Genomic DNA, 20109 nt, shown 5'->3' with positions numbered 1-20109 from the left:
TTATATAATATTTATACATAAATTTGATAGTTTGTATACCTCCACTTTCAGATTTTTTAAGTCACTCTTTTACTCTTACATTGACTCTTCCTTCTTTGTGTCTTTTTATTGTAGTCATGATGAAAACCTATCCTATCAGTTGAAAGGTTGGTGCAACAAATAAATAAATAGTTGAAAACTTTTTTTCTTTATTCTTGACCGCAGCCCTGACCATCTCCTTCAAATTCACAATCAATCATCTATATATAAATATGTAGAAGAAATTCTTTCCATAGCCTAGTGGTATAGTATATAGTATATAATTGTATGGTAAAAATCCTCTAAAACACATTTAACCTGTATCGTTCAAGAAATCTTTTTTTTGAAAAACTATTGTGGATTATTCTCTGGCTGGGAACCAAGTAGTTAAACATTGTGTGCATGCCATTTCTAACAAGGGGGTGTCATTAAAAGAAGTTAAAATGATAATGCTCAAGAGGAGAAAATGAAGTAATGATTCATCAAAGCCATGTGCATCTGCTTACTGCATAAACAAGTTGAAGTTGTACGTTTTACAGTTGAGGTAAGGTCTTGTTTATATTTCAATAAATAATTTCTTTGTTTGTTCCTTGAATGTTTGATTACCGTTTACAAGATTTCAATAATTATGTATAAATTTTTTGTTTATATCATTTTAGTTTTTTATCTAACCAAGATACTATAGTTTCTTGATCCTCCACTAATATTTGATAAGCTACTGTCTTAAAATAGTTTCATAGGGTTATTAAAATTAATGAATATCATCCATGGTGGTAGCCATAGTGCTACATTTTTTTTCGAACATGCTTCAATAATGCACTTTTGCCTCTGAATCCTGTCTGATAATATTTTTGCTTTATTTCCACTTTCATTGATAATCTATTGTAAAGCCCAATGCAAGAACACATACACAGTACAAGAACATTTCAATGTTGTTATGGAATTTAGGGAGGGTTTCATAAACAAAGACAAAGAGTATATGTTTTTGTTAATAGACGTCATGACCAACTGCCTATTTCTTTGTTCCCGGCAGTGTCATAGTGTCGCTATTTACTGTTTTATTTACAAACCAAATAATAAAACTTATTTTCTATAACAAATATTTGGCATAAAATATGTACATTGGAAGTCTCCCTTTCTTTTTTAAACTGGTATAATTTTGATTTCTCTTCCTAGACATGTTTTATGAACTCTTATAATTGTTTGATCATTTCACTTCTGACATATTGAATAGTAGCAGTAGCATAAAAATCTGCCCTGGAGGTATTTGTTCTTTAGTTTGTTCACTCTCACAGTTGCTATTAAAAATTGATAACTATTTCAAAATGTTCCAAAAAATTAACTTTTTGTATAAGGTCCATGTCTTTAAAACTACCTAGAACACTAAAAATATTAATAGAACATAATTCAAAGTAGAGTAAATCTGCCAAAATATGAGCTAACTAGAGATGCCTATTAGCTCTCAATTGAGGAATAGTAGCAGGATTAGGAGTTTCCATGATATTCGCTTAATTACATTCATCAAATGCTGAATTCTGTTATTTGGAAAACATGTTTGGTTTATGACAAACTATATCTCAGCAAATATTAAATATACAGATGTACAATGACTCTTTAAACTATACATAGTTTTCATTGAAGTTATCAAACATTGGATTGAAATAACTTCTTCTTTTCCCCTCTTGAGCTCTTGGACTATGTTTCTATATGAAAAATTAGAGGTTATTCTTAAAGAGATAAGATGAGCTATTTGCCTCTCCTCTATTAATCATCTAGCAGGATCTTCGTATTTCCAAATATTTTTAGAGCACCTTCTAATGGAAGACAAGATAGAGTTTTAAAAATATCGATCTTTACAGAGAATAATTTGGGATCTCCAATATAATTGGGCAATTAAATCCTCTCTGAACCATCATCCAATAAACATCAACTCGTATATCTTAACAGACTAAATAAAGAAAAGTGTAAATAGTTTCTATTCATTTCTAAATATGTGATTTCCTAGTTGGTATTTGTCAAGGCTCTTGGTGTTATTTTTCTAGAATGAGAATGTAATTTAAACACCGATATTTGTGGTCATTGTTATGTCTGCTGGAAGTATGTATGAAGAGATATATTTTTTACTTACTTAAAATAGTATGTTCTGTGATTTAACCTTATGGTTTGAATGAAATTCCTTGTCCTTGGTGGATTATAATAGATTTTTTTTTTCCGGCCAAGACTCCCTTAGAGTCCTATACTGTAGTAGGTTAAACACTTAAAAATGTAAGTAAATACAGAAATGATTTTATTTTTTTATAAATGTTTTTTACTTCCTAAATATTTGTACAATAAATTTTGTTTTGCTTCAGACTTATTTTTCTTAGATACTTATTACATATCAATTGTGTTTTATATTTTGATACTAAATAAACTAAAAAGAAAATTTTTTTTTGAAATAAAGTAAAATACAGATCGTTTAGTAATAAAATACAAATCAATTAAAATAAAAAACAGATTGTTTAAAATAGAATACAGATCATTTATTGATGAAATTTACAGTAATATAAGTTTTGAATTTACAGGTTGTTTTTATATAATTTCCTATTTCGGGTATTAACAGGTTTAAAAAATTAGGGTAAGATTGAAAGAAATCAGGTGTTCATATGTATACATATTCTCATACAGTGTCTATATTTAGTTCTGAATACAGCTTAGTTATTCTTGTGAAATATGGCTAGTTGTTGACAATGCTGAGGCATTCGTTTTGTAATACTTGAATTTTTTAGAGATAGATAAGAGGACCTATACAACCCCAGACTTCATACATTTATTGCGATACAGGTATATGTTAAGATAGGTTTTGATACTATAGAGTACTGTTTTTTTACTGTTTAGATGTAATCCCTATTTTTGAGGTTCTTAGATTTTTTTGAATGCTTCTTTTAAACAGAAATGATTTTTAATAAAATGGCAGATTTTTCTTTTATTAAGTATGCAGGAATCTTTCTGCAATGGGGAGCCTTCAGCCTTAATCCAACACTTTCAGGTAGTACAGGAAATTTAATCATAATTCTTTCTCTAATGTCTGCTTTACTATTAATAATTAATGGATAAGTGGGTACTGACTAAGAATCATTAATAATTAATGAGTTTGTATCTTTGTGTTTCTTGTATAAGCAGTTTTTACGGTAGATTGTCAATAATTGGACCCTAGTCATCTCATATATGTGTATGTTGTTTGTTGGCTTGGACTTCGTTTTAAAAACTTTATCTTTAAGGATTAATTATAGTTATTAAGAATTAATTATTTTCATTACTATTGTCCAGTAACATGTCAGAAATCTGTTTTATAAAAGATTTTAAGTTATAAATTTGTTTTATTTTAGGTTATTCAAAAGATAGCATTTTTATGAAACCCCTAAATAAAATAATACCATTTTTGCCATTGGAGAAGGAACATGTTAAAAAGTGCATTGATAAAGGATTAGTAAGTGATGGATATGATATTACCGAAAACGATTATAAGTAAGTTGAATATTTTAAAATTATTTGGAGGTTTAGTTGGGTAACTTGTCAAAGCTTTAGGAATAAATTTAAGGTGTAGTACATAACTGTACAGTCAAATTGCAAATTAACCCTAAAAATAACTGTAAAAAAGATGATAGTAAAAAGTTTACCCCTTCTTGGGAGGAGGGAGGGCATATAGGCCTAATGTGATGGATTTCTATAGTGGCCAAAATATTTTCCGTTTATAGCCAATAAATCTTTAAGTATTATTATGTTATTACTCCCCAATTGTAATAAAGCAAATTTGAAATGATTAAATTAGGATAATATTGGTATATTGGAAGTGTACATTTGGAGGTATATATCATCTTTGATTTTGAATGGAAACCTATATTTACGTGTAGTTTAGTGAAATGGATTTCATTTATGTTTATATTTAAATATCTATTTACAATGAATGGATTTCAAATTTTTATTTTTCTATAGAGTTCCTAGTTTGTGTCATTCTGATTCTGATAGTATACCTAATGAAGGTGAAATGCTGAATGACAGAGTTGAAATATTGATCAATTTTGCCCACAGAAATAATTTACATATACTAAATACATACAATAATTCTAAAGGGGCCTATAAATGGATATGGTCCTCTCCTAACGATTCAAAACATGAGATAGATTATATTCTGGCTTATAAAAATAAGTGACATGTTTTTTTTTTCTGTTTTCGATTATAGAAAAGTTTATGAGCAGCTGAATTTTCAATCAGGAACTTCATTTTCCAGTTCAGGCTGCAAACTTGCTTTAGTGAAACTATCCATGGATTTGAAAAAGAAGATAGAATTATAAGTAAACATTAAAGTCAATTCTAAAACTAGTTAATCGTTCAACGAAATTTTTTTACTTATTCATTACAATTTCTAAACTGCATTTGTACATTTTTTTTTGTTTTAATAACTCCCTGTATAAAATTATTTTTATTAACTTTTATTATTAACTTCTATTTAATTAAAGTTCTTTGAGTAAATTACTAATCACTTACTACAACTGATCTTTATCTTTGAGATGTAATGTAAATAGTTTTCTGTTGTCTACACTTAACGTTACGGTAAATATATTTTACTAATGATGAGTTTGATGTAAATTTTGTAAAAATTTATAGATTGAAATATTATTAAATAAATAAAGTTTTATTGTTAATAAATTAGTGATTATTTATTCATATTCTTTGTCCATGAGTATGTTACTACAATAATAAGCAACAATATATACCTTACACTCTATCCTTTCACTTTAGCTATTAAAATATTTTGTGGCAAATGTCATTCAATCATGTTTCTACCAAAATATCCAATTTATGATATTGCTATATATTGACCATACTGATAAGGAATACATTTTGATGAACAAAGATTATTAAATAACGGAAGGGCACTTGATTATAGGAATAAATACCATTAATCTAAAAACATGAAATATTGATATGAAGGAGGGAACGACAGAACAAGTAGCATAAGACCCATACTAGAGGAAAGCATAACAGATTTGAACTAGTAAGGTTTTGGTTAGTACTGAGTCATAATTCAAGCATCTGAGGGGCTGAACTTTAGCAAAGAATTCAAGGCTCCTAATTTTACTTAAATTTATATTTTGTTTCTTTATTCCAGTATTTTACTTACATATTTCGTTAGTTACATATATGTTTTTCCATAACTTTAATTTTTAAATTATTATTATTAATTTAAAATATTCATGTTCTTTTGCATTTTATAGCTTTATATTTTTATTTCCCTGATCCTGTTATTTTTCTTACTTATTTAATTACCCATATATAAGTTATATTTCCCACTTCTTTCATTACTTTATTTATAATAATTTTCATTTAGTACATAACTTTAATAGCTAGATTTTCATACATATTTCATTAATTATTCTTTCCTCTTATTTAATTTTAATTTTACTCTTCTCACACAGCCTTTATCTTCTTATAATACTTAAACTATGATTGTCTGTTAACACTATTTATGTATCCATAATGTTAGTGATTTTATTATTTACTAATCATTCTATATATCATTTTATTCATTGTTTGTTATCTTGTTTTTTGTTGTTAGACCTGATGAGGGCTAGAAATTCTGGCCAAAACATTGGCACTAATAAATAAGTTTTAACTTATTGGAGTTCTTCTCCGTCTGCATCCATATCTTCTCCTCTTGTATATTTTACACGGTAAACTATCTTCTCATCATTAACTATAAATTAACGTTTTGTGAATTTATTTTTGGCAAATATCATGAAAACTACTACTCCTACAATGATAAACATCATAAATTACTTTATCATAAATTAAACTCGCTTTAATTTGAGTGCTAAATGACATATGTACACCTAATGGTTCCTGAGATATAGTTTTTCATAAATCGAAAGTTTTGTTCGAACAACTAGAAATCATTTTGAAGATGGTCAGGGCTGCGGCCAAGAAGGAAGAATAAAAAGTAAGAACTATTTATTTATTTTCTGCTGACTTTAGAATCTATTTTGTTGCTCTTCATCAGGGCTTCAATAAAAAGATACAAAGAAGGTAGAAGTGAGGGTAACAGCGTGATTTAGAAAATGGAAAATAAAAATATAAATGTGGTAGTCTATAAACAATCAAAAAATTTAAATAAAATAATAAAGAGGATAAAGATAAATAAAAAATAATTATTAACTAAACTAATAAAGTGAACAGATAAATCAAAATAGATATGATTGAAAAGATCTATTAATTTAACTAAGTGAGGAGACATAATAATGGATATAAAATGGTAAGCGTAACAGGTAAATTATTATTACAGATTACATAAAAATGTAATGTAGAGGGGAGGATATGGGATGATTAAAATAATAACTATTTTTTTCTTCCTCTGGGCTCTTGGACTTTCCCGTAAATAAGAAAGATATTGGTTTGGTGACAGTTCCGAGTGGAACTTTAGGGGTAGCCTAAATATTCTACTGCTGGGATAAGCTGGGGGAGGGGAGTAGTTACAGGAAAGGCTGTAGTTTGACAGCCATTTTCTGATTACTGAAGTTTGTACATTTGATTAACCAGGAAGTAAATCAGGTGATTTGACCTCACTGATGGAAACCATTACTTGTGTGCCCTGATCTCCATGGAGTGATTTATTTACCTTTAAAATAATGGTAATAAAGTTTCAAACTTAGTTTATTTAACACATTATTCTAATATTTGAGACCTTAGAATTATAAAAAAATCATCAATATATATGAAGATAAATAAATTATATAAAAATTTCTCATGGGTTAATTATTATATAATTTCTTCATTCATGAGGTTTTGACACTGTTTTATTATAATTGACTATGCTCTCTAAAGTGTAACTATTGACTTATTTTCATTCACTAATAAATTGTGTTATTTTGTTTTTACAATATTTTAATCTATATATGTTAATACATCTAAAATGAGAATTTCTCTCCACTACATGCTATCCTGATCAGAAGGCTGCCAAGCAAGTATTGTATTTATAGTTGCAATTCCTCGTGTACTCCACGGTTCAAGGAGCTCTGGTGGAGATTTAACTCTACTTTCATCTAAAGCTGAACTCTGTGGACGCTTTACAACCACTGCTTCTGGGACAACCCTGTAATATTTTATTCATTTTTATTACTGTTTATAGATTTTATATGTTTTAGAAAATCACTTTACTTTATTAAAGGTGGTGAATTTAGTAATTTTCTTATGATGTATATTGATTACAGTAATTAAAATTTTGCTGATCATAATATCTCAATTAAATGTGCATTTAATATTTTGAGAGGGATTAGCTCTTTCAGCTACTATACAATAATATAATATAAAAACAATATAAATATACAATAATATGATAACAAAACAATATAAATACGTTTTTGCCCAACTTTTTATATTGATAAGTATAAATATTTTTGTTGTGGTTAGTATGTAGAGGATAAATCACAATTATGTTGTTTTTATCTGGTGGATATGTTTTTTTTTACAATCTAGTTCATGTCTACCACATAATAATTAATTTGACTAGTACTGAAAGGTCAAATGCTGAACTGCTAGAAAATAATTGCAAGCATTGTATTGTAAGTACACATATTCAAATGCTTGACATGAACTCAAAAATGGAGACAAAATCAAGAAAATGTGATTTAAAATCTTTGTACCTATAACAGTAGATTTTAAAAATTCTGTGCCTATTTTTAATATTTAATTTATATGATAATTTTTCTGTTCAATGGTCTTTAATAAAAATAAATAAGAAACTGAAACATGGAGCCTCAACAAGAAAGGCTTCAATTTACAAGATAGCTTTGAATTATTTTGGGGCAAATTCTACAACATGGATCTTATAATGATAAATGATAATCAAGAAAGAACAACAAACTCATTCAGCTATACAATGGAATTAGTATCTCAGAAAAAATCTTGTTTTATTATGAAACTATGATTTATAGTTTCCTTGTATTTTGTCTGACATCTCTGAAAAAGTAATCACTGTATAAATTATTTTCAAGAGGATTGAGTAGGGGTAAATATCAACAAAAAAATAATAATTAAAAAAAAATGGTGTACAACTACAACCCATGAAGAGTTCAGTACTTTGTAAAAAAAGTAGTGTTTCTTGAAAAATGGTGGAGCAAGGATGTGATTTGTTCATGATGATTGTTGCTTAACTGCCAGGTTTTTGCCCCAATTATGGGTACCCATTACATAGAGACTGGATGTGCCTCCAGGAGGGTTCCTGGACCCACAGGGTTGACTCACAGACAGTTTACAGTGACAGAATAAATAATCATTTGCCACAGCTGATTTAAACCCAAGCCCGGAGGATAGTTGCACACCTCCTTACTCAATGAGCTACCCCACTCTAAAAATTGTGAACAATTATTTATTCAATTCCAATATTGAAGGCAGACCTCCTGCCTGCAATGTCCTTAGTCACATAATCATTGTTGTATCAAATTTTATAGTAACGACTTTTGGTATGCTGAAACAAACTTATTAAAACAAAAAACATTAACAAATTATCAAACCTGTTAGGTTTAGCAGTTTTGGGCCTTGGTCGTTGATGGGAATGGAGGGGTGGTGGGGGAGGTAGAGGCAAGTACGGTGGTGGCTCCTCTATGGATGACACGCTCGTTCCACCCCACGTCCTCTCAGCTCTTTGTCTCTCTTGGGCTGATTTCACTTTTCTTGCACGTGATCCTTGTCCAAGTGGCTGACCATCTGATCATCAAAGTTGATTCCATATTATAGATAAGGTTAAATATTATTTAATTTTGGGTATAAAGAAAAACAAAAAACATTATGAAAGTTGTGAACAGTAGAAATTGCTTACAATTTCAGTTGAAATAGTAAAATATTACAACTCACTTTTTTATCCATCATTCCCTCTTCTCCCTTCTCCTACTCTTAGTTTGTTGAAAAATTCATAAGTTTTCAAATTCATATGTCATCTTTGATCCACATCTCAGTTGTTGAAGTCAAGTGATTATTTCTATTATTATTTTCTTAAATGCCCTGACCCATTTTAAAGAAAATCTTTAAATTTCTAATTGAATATGGATAAACTATGAAATTTGTACTAACCCTTCCATCTTATCCTTTTTCCAGAAATTCAATCCTCCCAAATATGGTTTTATGAAATCAAGAACTTTGGAAACATATTATATATATTTTATCACAAGATTTAATTTTATTCACATGGTAATATTTTATATAAGTAGATTAGACTGTAAAAGTAGATTTTTAATAATGTCTTTAATTATTTTCTTTTTTTGTTATTCATACTCCAAGTTCAATTTGAATAGTTTAACGTAAACTTCACAATCTTAATTAATTGGTTACTGACACAAAACACCATAGCTTTAGGAGGTAATCACATCAGTCTTCCAAGACTTATTTAACCTTTTAAAGTTGGTTTTGGAACACCTATTTAATTTTTAAGTAGTCCATTTTTATGTTTTTTGTGTTTCCACTCATACATTCTTCATAGTCCATAGGTCTGTCTATGGTTGTAAATTTGTTTGTCCCAGGATTCTAAAAAAGGAACTAACAAATAAAACATGTTTTTTTTTTCAAAGGAGGATGGTCATTGAAAATACAAGCCAGTGATTAGCTGTTTCGTAAGGCTAACTTGGGTGTGTTAAACTCAGCTACAACACAGGCCACTAAGCATCTGGTAATTAAGCATTGTGGATCATATCAAACTTACAAATTTTCTTGAAATTACATTTGTAAACTAGGATTCAGGAATATTGATAGGAAAATCAAAACAAATTATGTAATTAATTGAATTTAGAGTAATACTTTACGATATTGTTATATAATTTGTCCTTTTTTCAAAAGATTGTGTGAACTCGCGGGCTCCATTTAACCTTATATAGTTTGAAACCCCAGGCCCAACTCAAACCTTTCAACAGATCAGAACTGTCATAAAGTCCAACAATAAAGTAATTATTAAAATAAATATTATTAAATACTTGAGTATAAATAAAGTCTGAGGGTTTTTATATTTTTTATCTTTAGAGCTAGGTATTTTTCAAACGATAAAAACAGTATTTATTACATGCATATATGAGGTATATATTTTAAATTACCTTTATACATACATTGGTTTAACAAAAATTCTAAGGGATGTTCGTAAAATTTATGAAATGGCAGAGCCGTCCTCAATCTGCTACAAAAGGAGTGCACAAAATTATTAAAGTACAAGGAGATTAGGTTTTACACTGATTGAGTAGGTTTGGTTAGTAAAATTTAAGCTGGCATTAGTCTCGTTGAGGGCACCCTCAGTAAGGAGAACACTGAATTGTAGGCTTCAATGATGGGTTAAAATAATAGAAAATATAGTATATATTTTGAGGAGTAAGCAAGATATGTGATTAAATTATTTATTTTTTAATACAAAGGAGAATGTACTCGATCTTTGTTTACACCCTAGTGTAGTCAAAATATTGTGACATTGAAATATAAGAAGATGGTCATGGTTTTGTGGGACTGTAGGGTCAGGATATTATAGGGGTTGTCAGGGTATTGTGACATTGGTTTGACTTGGTTCTAACTTCTATAACTACAAATTTGAGAAATATCGCTTTTGATTTACAATATTCTATTGAAAGTTATATCCGAATAATACTTTTTTTTTTTTAATAATAATACTTTTATTTATTGATAGATATTACAATCTGCCACACAGTTGTGGGCAATAGGTAATAGTGATGAATCATCTCATACACACTAAAATAAAATAAAATAAATAAATGAATAAAAAAATAAATAAATAAAATAAATGGAAAAAAAAACTCTCTTAAAATATATACAAACAAAATGAACATAATCAAACTATCTGTATGAAAAATAAATAAATAAAATAAATGGAAAAAAAAACTCTCTTAAAATATATACAAACAAAATGAACATAATCAAACTATCTGTATGAAAAATAAATAAATAAAATAACATAATGAACTTATATAAAATAATATAGTCTCTAGTCACATTTACACTCTAATGTACAATATTTACACAATCGACCTGAGGATCCCTGAGCCCACTCTATCCCCCACGTGTGAGGGGTAGAGCAGAGCTCAAAAGCCGAATAATGTTACATTCCTATTTCATTAATTTTTCAACTGATGGCACAAATTTTTTTTTTGGAAGCTGTATAGGTTGGCTGTCAATGATTTCTGAAGGAAAACACCATTTTGCCAATTTTTTTTTCTCGTTAGAACCTTGTCAAGCCAAGCCAATAATATGTTTTTAGCCTCTTTGGAAAGAAATGCATTTCTTACCTAGGAATCCATCACTGTCACTAACTTCAAGAACTGCATTCTGTTCAAAACTGATCTGTTTATTAAATTTAGCTCTCATTATTTTCTCTGATTCATCAGATTGACCCTAAAACATATTTATAAAAATAATAAGTAACTGAAGACTGAGATTTCACAATTTTTTATTTTTCTTTATTTTGTTTGCCAGAATGAAAAGTTATTTTATTTTGTGTTTGACTTAATCTTTAGATGGTACTATAGACTATGGTGACTTTTTGAAAACCCTACTAGCGTTTGGATAATCTATAGTGGGACCACAGTAGAGAAAGAAATGTCTGTCTATGGTAATATCTTTGCAAACGCCCATTTCATAATAAAATCAAAGCTTTTTTTTGTAAGATGTGCCAGGTGAGACTCATGCAGATTCTTGCACACTTGATAAATGTATATTATCTTGATGGGTGAAATAACAGAGCAATACTTATGCATTAACATTTCTTTATCATTACTGGCACAACAATATGTAAGCTGCCTGGGTCTTATGGAATTATATTTGAATTAATCTAATTTAAATAAATTAACTAAGACTTTTTATTGATTCATTCACAGCTGTAAAGAATTTTTTACAACCAGTGAACATAATGTAAGATAAATGTCAACCAAAGATATCTCTCCAAAAAAGTTCAAATTTGAACATTAATTTATGAGATCCCTAATTCCTTAATTGGAAAGTCTCTAGTTGATAATTAATTAGATGGTTTAAGTGTATTGTAAGTTTAACATTAAAATGTCTATATAATGGTGTAATAGTTCATTTAAGGTATTTATTTTGTAAGTCTTTATGTAATATCTTGTTACTGATATCAGGGATAGCAGTTCGGATGAGTCTTAATATTTTTTATCGAAATTGTTGCAGTTTCAGTAAGTTATAAACCAAGACGAAATGAAGAAAGTCACTAGCACTTACTGACATCACTGATAGAACAGCAGCTTCTGCAAGTGTTGCCAATTCTTCCTCCCCTACATCTATTTCAGAGCTCAACACCAGATCACGGAAAGGATCGCTAACAATAAGTTCTCTTGTATCTAGAAATAGTATGAATTAATGAAAAATGAAAAATGAAAATTTATATATATTACTTGATTTAATAACTGTTAAAACATTTAAAAAAAAAAAATAAACACCTGTCAAAGATGTATAGAAAAAACTAGAGATAAAAATTATTGAAACTATTATAATGTAATAATATAAGTTGATAGGGTTCATGGTTTATGTGAGATTTGAGGTGTGAACTTTCTTGTATAAGAAGCAATAAAAAGTATATTGGTTATCTTCATAAAAGAAAAAAAAAATATATAAATTTTACCAATTACATCGGCATGTAATATATTAAGATCCATTATTTATGTTTTAATCTCAAATCAAAATCCTAATCTACTTATGATTTCTATAATTTTAAATGTACTAAAATAATCTCTTGAGTTCATGCACAAGAAGGAGAGTACTCATTTATTTATTTTTTCTATAAAACTCAATAAACAATTTAAAACAAATACTTAAACCAGATGAAGTGATTCCTGATACTGATAAATCTAAGTCGTGCGTGAAAGCCATGACATCTAGTGCTGCAGTTAACGCTCCACCAAAATTGCCGGGTTGATTTTGTTGGGCTTGCTGTTCTGCTGTATTTTCCATTAAAACATCAACCACAGGGCTATAATAAGAACATAATAATTAAGAATGGTTTTTAATGAAATATAGTTTTATGCATGGACACATACCCATATATATACATGCTTTATGCTCATTATTTATACAAGAAATATTGTTTACTTATTCAAATGTTTTTCTTCTCCTACTCCTTGAATATAAGAATTCTACCAATCTGTGCATTATGAAGGTAATCTATCTATATGGTTAAAATAATCATTATGTATATATTTGCCATATGATGTTTATGATCATTAAATAATTTCACTAATGATCCTTTTTGGCCCTTCAATCTTGCATTGTCTAGTGACTGAATCGTTAAGTGACACAGATACAGAGATTGAGGGAGTCCTGACTACAAGTTATGAAGTATTGGAAAGCAAAATGTCGGCACTGCAACTTCTAATTACTGAGGGCAACCAGAACACATTGTTTTCTTTTTTTCAATTTACCAATTGTTTTTCAACTGACTTGGAGAAAAGAGGAAAAAAACTTTGAATTAATGAGAGATTCAGATTGTAGAATATTGACAGCTCTAATTTTCAGTTAGGAGGACTTTGCAGCACACTGTAATGATTGTGTTTTTAATGTTGCTATAAATGTTGGAGATATTTGGCTGCATGCTGTGGTCATGGGATCACGATTTGATAAGCGATGAAGGTATACAGACTTGGATAATCAACCTTACGCCTAGTCTGTGAATTACCTCCAGTAGGCTGACTGATCTAAAGCTTGGTCTTCTAGTAAGAGCGATAATCTATTTTGGGCAGTAACCCATCCCATACTGACCATGCAGAGTGTTGTTTAACTTTTATTATCCATAGTGTCCATAAAAGCCCACACAGCTACCTTGGCCCCCATTGGGTGTGTAGTCATATGCATATTTTAAAATAGTATTTTAAACATTTACAATAAATTTTAGCCTAGTTTTAAAAAAATATTAATATTGAGCCTTTTTCCTAGTTATTTTTTTCAACTTTAAAAGGATAAGGAAACATATTATTCAATAACACATATTCATGGCATATTGAAATTTGAACATATTTAAAGATGAAACAATTATTTAAAAGTGAGAACAAAGTAATAAAACAATGGTTCATAAACTCTACATTACTTACTTCTGAGGTACTTTAACTGGCGTTGATATTGATGCTCTATCCCACATTATTCTCCTTAACTGTTCACCGTTCATTCCCCTTTTTCTAAGTTCATTGATTGTCACCTTGCCCACTCTCTAAAAATTTAGATATCAAATGATTTAAAAAGTGTTCTTAATATCTGTGGTTGTTTCTACAATAGGACCTTGATTTTCTGGATAAACTGTTGAAATGAGGTAGTCCAGACTACCTGGAGTGATCTGGACTCTATAATATTCCAGATTTCGAAATGAATATAATAACTTCTAAATAATCCGGGGTATTTGTTGCTAGGTTAACATTTTATCTTAAAATGATATAGATATTTTTTATGCAATTGGTAATCAGATTATATAAATGTCTAACTATTAATAATATCCTTTGTTAATTTATATCCTTCCAGCTCATGGGCCATATAAATTAATAACATACAAATACTAGAAGTATCACTCCCTCCTTTTAAATTTTTTTAGCAAGATGTTTCTTAAATTCTTCTCCTGTTGATCTTTATAAATTATATGAAAACTAATTTCAAAACAATATTTTAGAATAAACACACAGTGATGGGATTAAATTTAATGAATTATACTCTCTGGCCTATACCTATAATTTTTTTTTTTAAACCGATTTGAATCGATTATTGTTATTAATGTATTAAGTATTTACAAATATTTTATTACTATAAATAGATAATTACTTTCCAATTAGCTACTGCTCCTTTCCTTTGTTTAGCTCTGGTTTTGCTTTTACTTTTTATAACCATAACTCCACGCTGTTCAGTTGATGGGTCATCTCCAGGTCCTAGCTTTATACTGTATTCTTGAAGGTATTGTTTGCAATCTTCCTGGTTTACTGCTCTTTCCAATGAAACCACAATTTTAGCCCACTGTAGATAATATTAAAAATTATAAAATATAGCTCAAATTAAAATGTAGTTGGTTAAAATTCATTTACCTGTTTCATCCATTCCTTTTCACTTTGTTCAATTACATGAGCATATGTATTTCCCATCATCGCAATTAACATGTTAAGCAGAAGTATAGGAACAAGAACCATGAAGATTGCAAAGACTGTTTTACTTAATGTCGGGTAAGAAGTGTGTGACAGTTCAGCATACTAAAATTATTATTAAAAACATCTTTAAACTTTAATAATATTTTTGTTATAAAAAATACACCACATTAGACAATTACATTATAATCACCAAGCGTGATCTGAAACAAAGCCATCCATGTGCTATGGTATGAGCTGTAAAGAGTATTTTTAACACCTGGAAATCCTTTGTAAAGAAAGTAGAATGATTGAGAAAATCCGAAGAGTACAATTGAATAAATTATGCCAAAAGTAAACATGTCTCCTACTATCATGCTATATACCATTGTTACAAATGGTCCTGTTAATCTCACTGCCCTAAAATAAAATAAAAATATTTGTGATAAAAAACTTAATCTTTATTACTGCGTTATATAAATAACTGTGTTTCTTACTTATTTATAGCGTTACCCAAATTAGATTAAGGAATCATTTTATTAATATAATTTAATACTTTTTGGTTACTATATTAGACAACAGAATTTATCTTGACTAGGAATCATTTAAAAATATATATAAGGAAAGAATATTACTTAACAAAAATAATTCAATTCAATTACCCAGCAAAAAACATGAGTAAGAACCATGATCCAGGTACTGCAAATACTAATATTGCCTCTTCTGTTCTTTTATCATCAATTAATCGAAATGGGATACACACCAATATCAGGATATTTGATACTAGGAAAATGGCTTTAGCTGGGTCCTAAGAAAATATAAATAACACCAACAGTAATAATATTATTTAATATAAATTTATTCATTATTTAATATTGATACAAATTTCGGTGTTAAGCAATAAGTAGTGATAATGGATCAAGTGACTTAATCACATTGTCAACTTGAAATCAAAGATCAAATTTACTTTTTAAGTATTTTTATATGTGATACTTTAAAATGGTCTTATTTTAAGACTAAATATTGTTATAATTAAAATGTGACAAACAAAAAGCTCCTTTCGAAAAACGTATTCAACATTATGAAGTTACTATTTCAACTCTCTCAGCATTTTCAATTTATGACAATATGAGTGCTATCGATGTTCAAAGACGTGTTACAAAATTTGAATTGAGAGCATGTTTCTTTAAGTTCAGCAAATATATTTCAGGAACAATGTTACTTAATCTTTTAACTATTATTTAGAAATTTTATATTACATCAAAACTATTACCAATACTTTAGAGCGTACTAACCAGTTGTTTAATAAACGATATAAATCCTTGGTTCCTGATTTCTCCTCCTTGCTGCACTAAAACATATGACAGGACACCTAAAACAGTAGCAACTTCAAAACCTTGCCTTGCAATTGATTTCCAATCATCACCTCCTAAGAGTGGTTTAGTTCTGTCGGTTGGACGAAGATAAACTGCTCCGCTTAAGCAGATTAAATGAAGCATCAGAATTACTAGCCTTTTTAAAAACTGCCTCTGAAATTAAGTATCATTGTATTTTTAAAGTTAGGCAACCACCTGTAGTTTCATTACAGTATAATCTTGACCAAGACCAAGATCTTTGAAAAAAATTTTAAAGAAGAGATTACAGGAATATGTATACACGTCATACCTAACAAGCAGTTAGATTTTAGAACCAATACCCAACCATAGTGAAATTTTTTTTCATATCATTTCACTATAGTATGCAAAAAGTATTTAGATGTTAACAAGTAACACTGTCTATTATAGTCTAGTGGCAATCAGTTAATAGTAATAAATAAAAACATTTTATTCTAAAAAAACAAAAGAAAAGTTATTATTACGTTATTCCAGATGCTAGAACATTCCAATTACTTACATATATGATTCTTGATTCAAACAATTTTAATTTCTGCAAGAAAAGAACTTATTTGTTTTAAGTACTACTATTGAAGCCTACAGTGGAAAAATGGATAGTTCTATTTATTCAACATTGAGTTAGTGGTGGGTAAACATAGAAGAAAGATAGGACTATATTTCTATGAGGTTAAACACGAAAAAAAAAGAGTTCTGTATCTATTAAAAGACTAGAGGTAAGATGACCCACAGACTCTAGAATTGATTGATAAGATTTATCTTTGGGTTTCCCAGGCACTCTCATGTCTTCTGTTGGAATACCAAGTTGAAGTTGCTTTATCCTACTTTTATTTCTTTTTCAAATCCTTAAAATAAAAAAAACTATGTACATCCTTGATCTTCTCATTCTATTTTCATCCATCCATTCATTAAATACAAGATCCCAACTGATTAATTTATATAAGCCCTCTCATAGAACCGTCTCCTTCAGCAAATCCTTTGTCATTCCTGAAACTTCCTACAAATATCTCCCCCATATGTATTCTCCAATCCTTATCCATTCTTTTCCTTTAAATGAAATCTATTCCTTCACCATGTCAAAAATCTATATATCCATAACATTAAATACCAAGATAAAATTATAATTTTAACTTAAATACCACAATTTTTAAAAATATTTTCCAGACAAATAATCACAAAGACTAAACTATATAATTATTCTTAGAGGACTTCTGTCCAAGAATAAAATTGTTTTTATTCATTCAATATGTTATAATAAATGGAGTTAAGTGGTATTTTTCTTATGATTATACCCTTGCAAATGTTTTCCATTTTTCTTCTAGTAACCTTTGAATTATACCTCCATCTAACATATCCAAATGCTCTTCTTTTGTTCCATTAAGAATTATAAAGAGAGCAGAGTTCCAGTCTGAAATACAAACAATTAGTATTGACAGATTTTTCTAGGCAGTAAACTCTCCCTTTTTCTTATTTCTAGACATAACAATTTCATTAGTAATAAGGATAATGTTTCCGTGAAATTTAATGTAAAATTTATTATGTTATAACATTACTTGTCCTGCCATCTGGGAGCAGTGTATCAAGTGCATTCAATGGGTACGCAGAGCAGGTAATATTACTGTATCTCCAGAATTCTCTGGCACTCAATTCTAACATCTCTCGGAAGACCTTCGCACGTCCTAGTTTGCAGGCTAGGGTAAGAGGAGTTAAGCCAGCAACATTAGCTATCCCATTTGAAGCAGGCATCTTAGGATGTCTGAGAGCATATCCAAACATATCCTAGAATAAAAAATAATTATAACAGTTTTAAATGAAATTTAATAATTACTATAAATAATTTTTTTTTTAAAAATCATTAATTTATCCATGAAATGATGTTATAGGTATTTTGAACAAACTGTTTTGTGTCACAATGTCAACAAAAATGTATAAATTAAAGTATTATATCTTCTTTATTTCTTTGATACCAGATCAGCTTGGTGGACCTTAGGGTAGTTATGATAGTTTCTTAATTTTTTAAGAGCTGGTAATAGGCAGTTATAGTACCATGCGAAAGACACTCATAACTATTTACAATGATATAATTATTGAACAATTGTAAGTGATAAAGATAAATTATAAAAATAAATCAATAAATAATAATAGTTATGTAATTAAAAAATAAAAGAGAAAATAAATGATATTTATAGAATTAATAAAATAAATAATTGGCTTATACTGAAAAAATAATGAAAAAAAAAAGAAAAAAATAATATTGATAATAATAAAAATAGAGTTTATGTCTTGGATTAGCTCGAGCTTGGTGATAAGGTTGGATTGGCCACTTTGTAAGCCACTGCACCTATAACTGTTAGTAATTGACAATGGAATTTTGTAAACCGTTTTTTTTGGTGAAACCATGCATCAATTCCAATCTCAATTGACTATTTCTTATAAACCAAGGGGATCTACTGTGATTCCTAGGACCTTGTTTGGAAATGAACAACTTTTTTTCTTATCGTAAAGGATACTGCTTCCCAGACTTCAGAACCACATGTCAGTAATAGCCTTAGTATCATTTCGTAAATGAGAATAGTTATATATGGTTTAAATTTACATTTCCTAATGATTACAGTATACAACCTTGCACAGGTTTGGAATAATTTAATATTGATATGGTGATTCCAGGTAAGCTGATGCTCCAGATTAATTCCTGCTTCACTGGAAGAATTCTATTTTTTACAATTTTTTACTTTTGAGAATATGTTCAGATTGGCGTCTAGAAATAAAAACTTTTGAATTACATGTTTCAAATTTCGAATTTCAAATTTGTGATTGAGCACCCATTTAGTAAAAACTAGATTACAGGTTGTGAAGTATATTGTTTTTAATGAAAGGTATGATGTTAAGAATCATATATTGTAGTAAATAAAACTTGAATGAAATTGTAATATAGAGAGACTTACAAGTTTGTCACAGACCACAACCATGTGAAGTATCATGTTTCCAAAGGTGTCCCTCTGATCAGGATTAGCCCCATTGTCCAGAAGCAAATTGTATATACTCTCATTAGCACAACAGGCTGCCCAGGCTAATGGATACTCCCCGAGGTAGGCTAAGCCCTCATAATCTGTGTGCTTTGATGGTCTTTGGCCTTGTTGGTCCCTCGGAAGGAAGAAACTGCCTAAATGAAACACCCTTTTAGATCATCAATAATTTGACTCTTTGAATTTTTTTTAAATAATTAGTATAAAGAGTTTGAAATACATTTAGGTTATTCTTATTACAAACCAAAGCCTTCCCTCCCTTAACCCTGTTTTGAGTCTTACAACTTATTTCTAATTTTTTTAAGGTAAAAAAAATTATCTTTTAAATATTAATGTTTTAGCTTAAATCTGTAATTAGTTTACAAATTAAACAATAATGATTTTACCAATTGCTCTTTGTTCTACATTTGCTCCAGCTTCAACAAGATCTTGGACCAATTCATTGTTGAAGTAAGCAATAGCCAGATGGAGGGCACTAGCTCCTATACAAATTTAAAATAATTCATATACCATTTAAATTATTATAAATTTTTAAGCAGATTAAAAATT

At 29.0% G+C, this 20109-nt stretch overlaps 2 protein-coding genes across 4 annotated transcripts in view; one reads left to right on the top strand and one right to left on the bottom strand.

The window, feature by feature from the left end:
• Positions 1-4623, top strand: part of LOC106684070 (torsin-1A) — an 11121-nt gene extending 6498 nt beyond the window's left edge. Inside the window, exons 5-6 of the mRNA XM_014425919.3 lie at positions 3387-3525; positions 4241-4623. Coding sequence (XP_014281405.1) covers positions 3387-3525; positions 4241-4352 — 251 coding nt within the window. The 3' untranslated portion in view covers positions 4353-4623. The remainder of the gene's footprint in view (positions 1-3386; positions 3526-4240) is intronic.
• A 1220-nt stretch (positions 4624-5843) lies between these two features.
• iav (transient receptor potential cation channel subfamily V iav) overlaps positions 5844-20109 on the bottom strand; it is a 42228-nt gene continuing 27962 nt past the window's right edge. For 2 of the 3 annotated variants that reach the window (XM_067050489.1, XM_067050488.1), the window contains exons 3-17: positions 19947-20042; positions 19480-19697; positions 18088-18313; positions 17827-17942; positions 16439-16672; positions 15806-15951; positions 15347-15563; positions 15108-15269; positions 14851-15039; positions 14136-14251; positions 12864-13021; positions 12274-12392; positions 11328-11433; positions 8568-8760; positions 5844-7147 (exon numbers count right to left, since the gene is read on the bottom strand). In XM_067050489.1, the coding sequence (XP_066906590.1) occupies positions 6985-7147; positions 8568-8760; positions 11328-11433; positions 12274-12392; positions 12864-13021; positions 14136-14251; positions 14851-15039; positions 15108-15269; positions 15347-15563; positions 15806-15951; positions 16439-16672; positions 17827-17942; positions 18088-18313; positions 19480-19697; positions 19947-20042 (2459 nt within the window). In that variant the 3' untranslated portion in view covers positions 5844-6984. The remainder of the gene's footprint in view (positions 7148-8567; positions 8761-11327; positions 11434-12273; positions 12393-12863; positions 13022-14135; positions 14252-14850; positions 15040-15107; positions 15270-15346; positions 15564-15805; positions 15952-16438; positions 16673-17826; positions 17943-18087; positions 18314-19479; positions 19698-19946; positions 20043-20109) is intronic. The other variant, XM_067050490.1, reaches the window with a different exon arrangement.

This window comes from Halyomorpha halys, unplaced genomic scaffold (assembly GCF_000696795.3).
Source record: "Halyomorpha halys isolate HHAL.00 unplaced genomic scaffold, Hhal_1.1 Scaffold541.1, whole genome shotgun sequence".
Lineage (NCBI taxonomy): Eukaryota > Metazoa > Arthropoda > Insecta > Hemiptera > Pentatomidae > Halyomorpha > Halyomorpha halys.
Note: the sequence above shows the minus strand (reverse complement) of the source record. Positions and strands in the feature narration are given on the sequence as shown.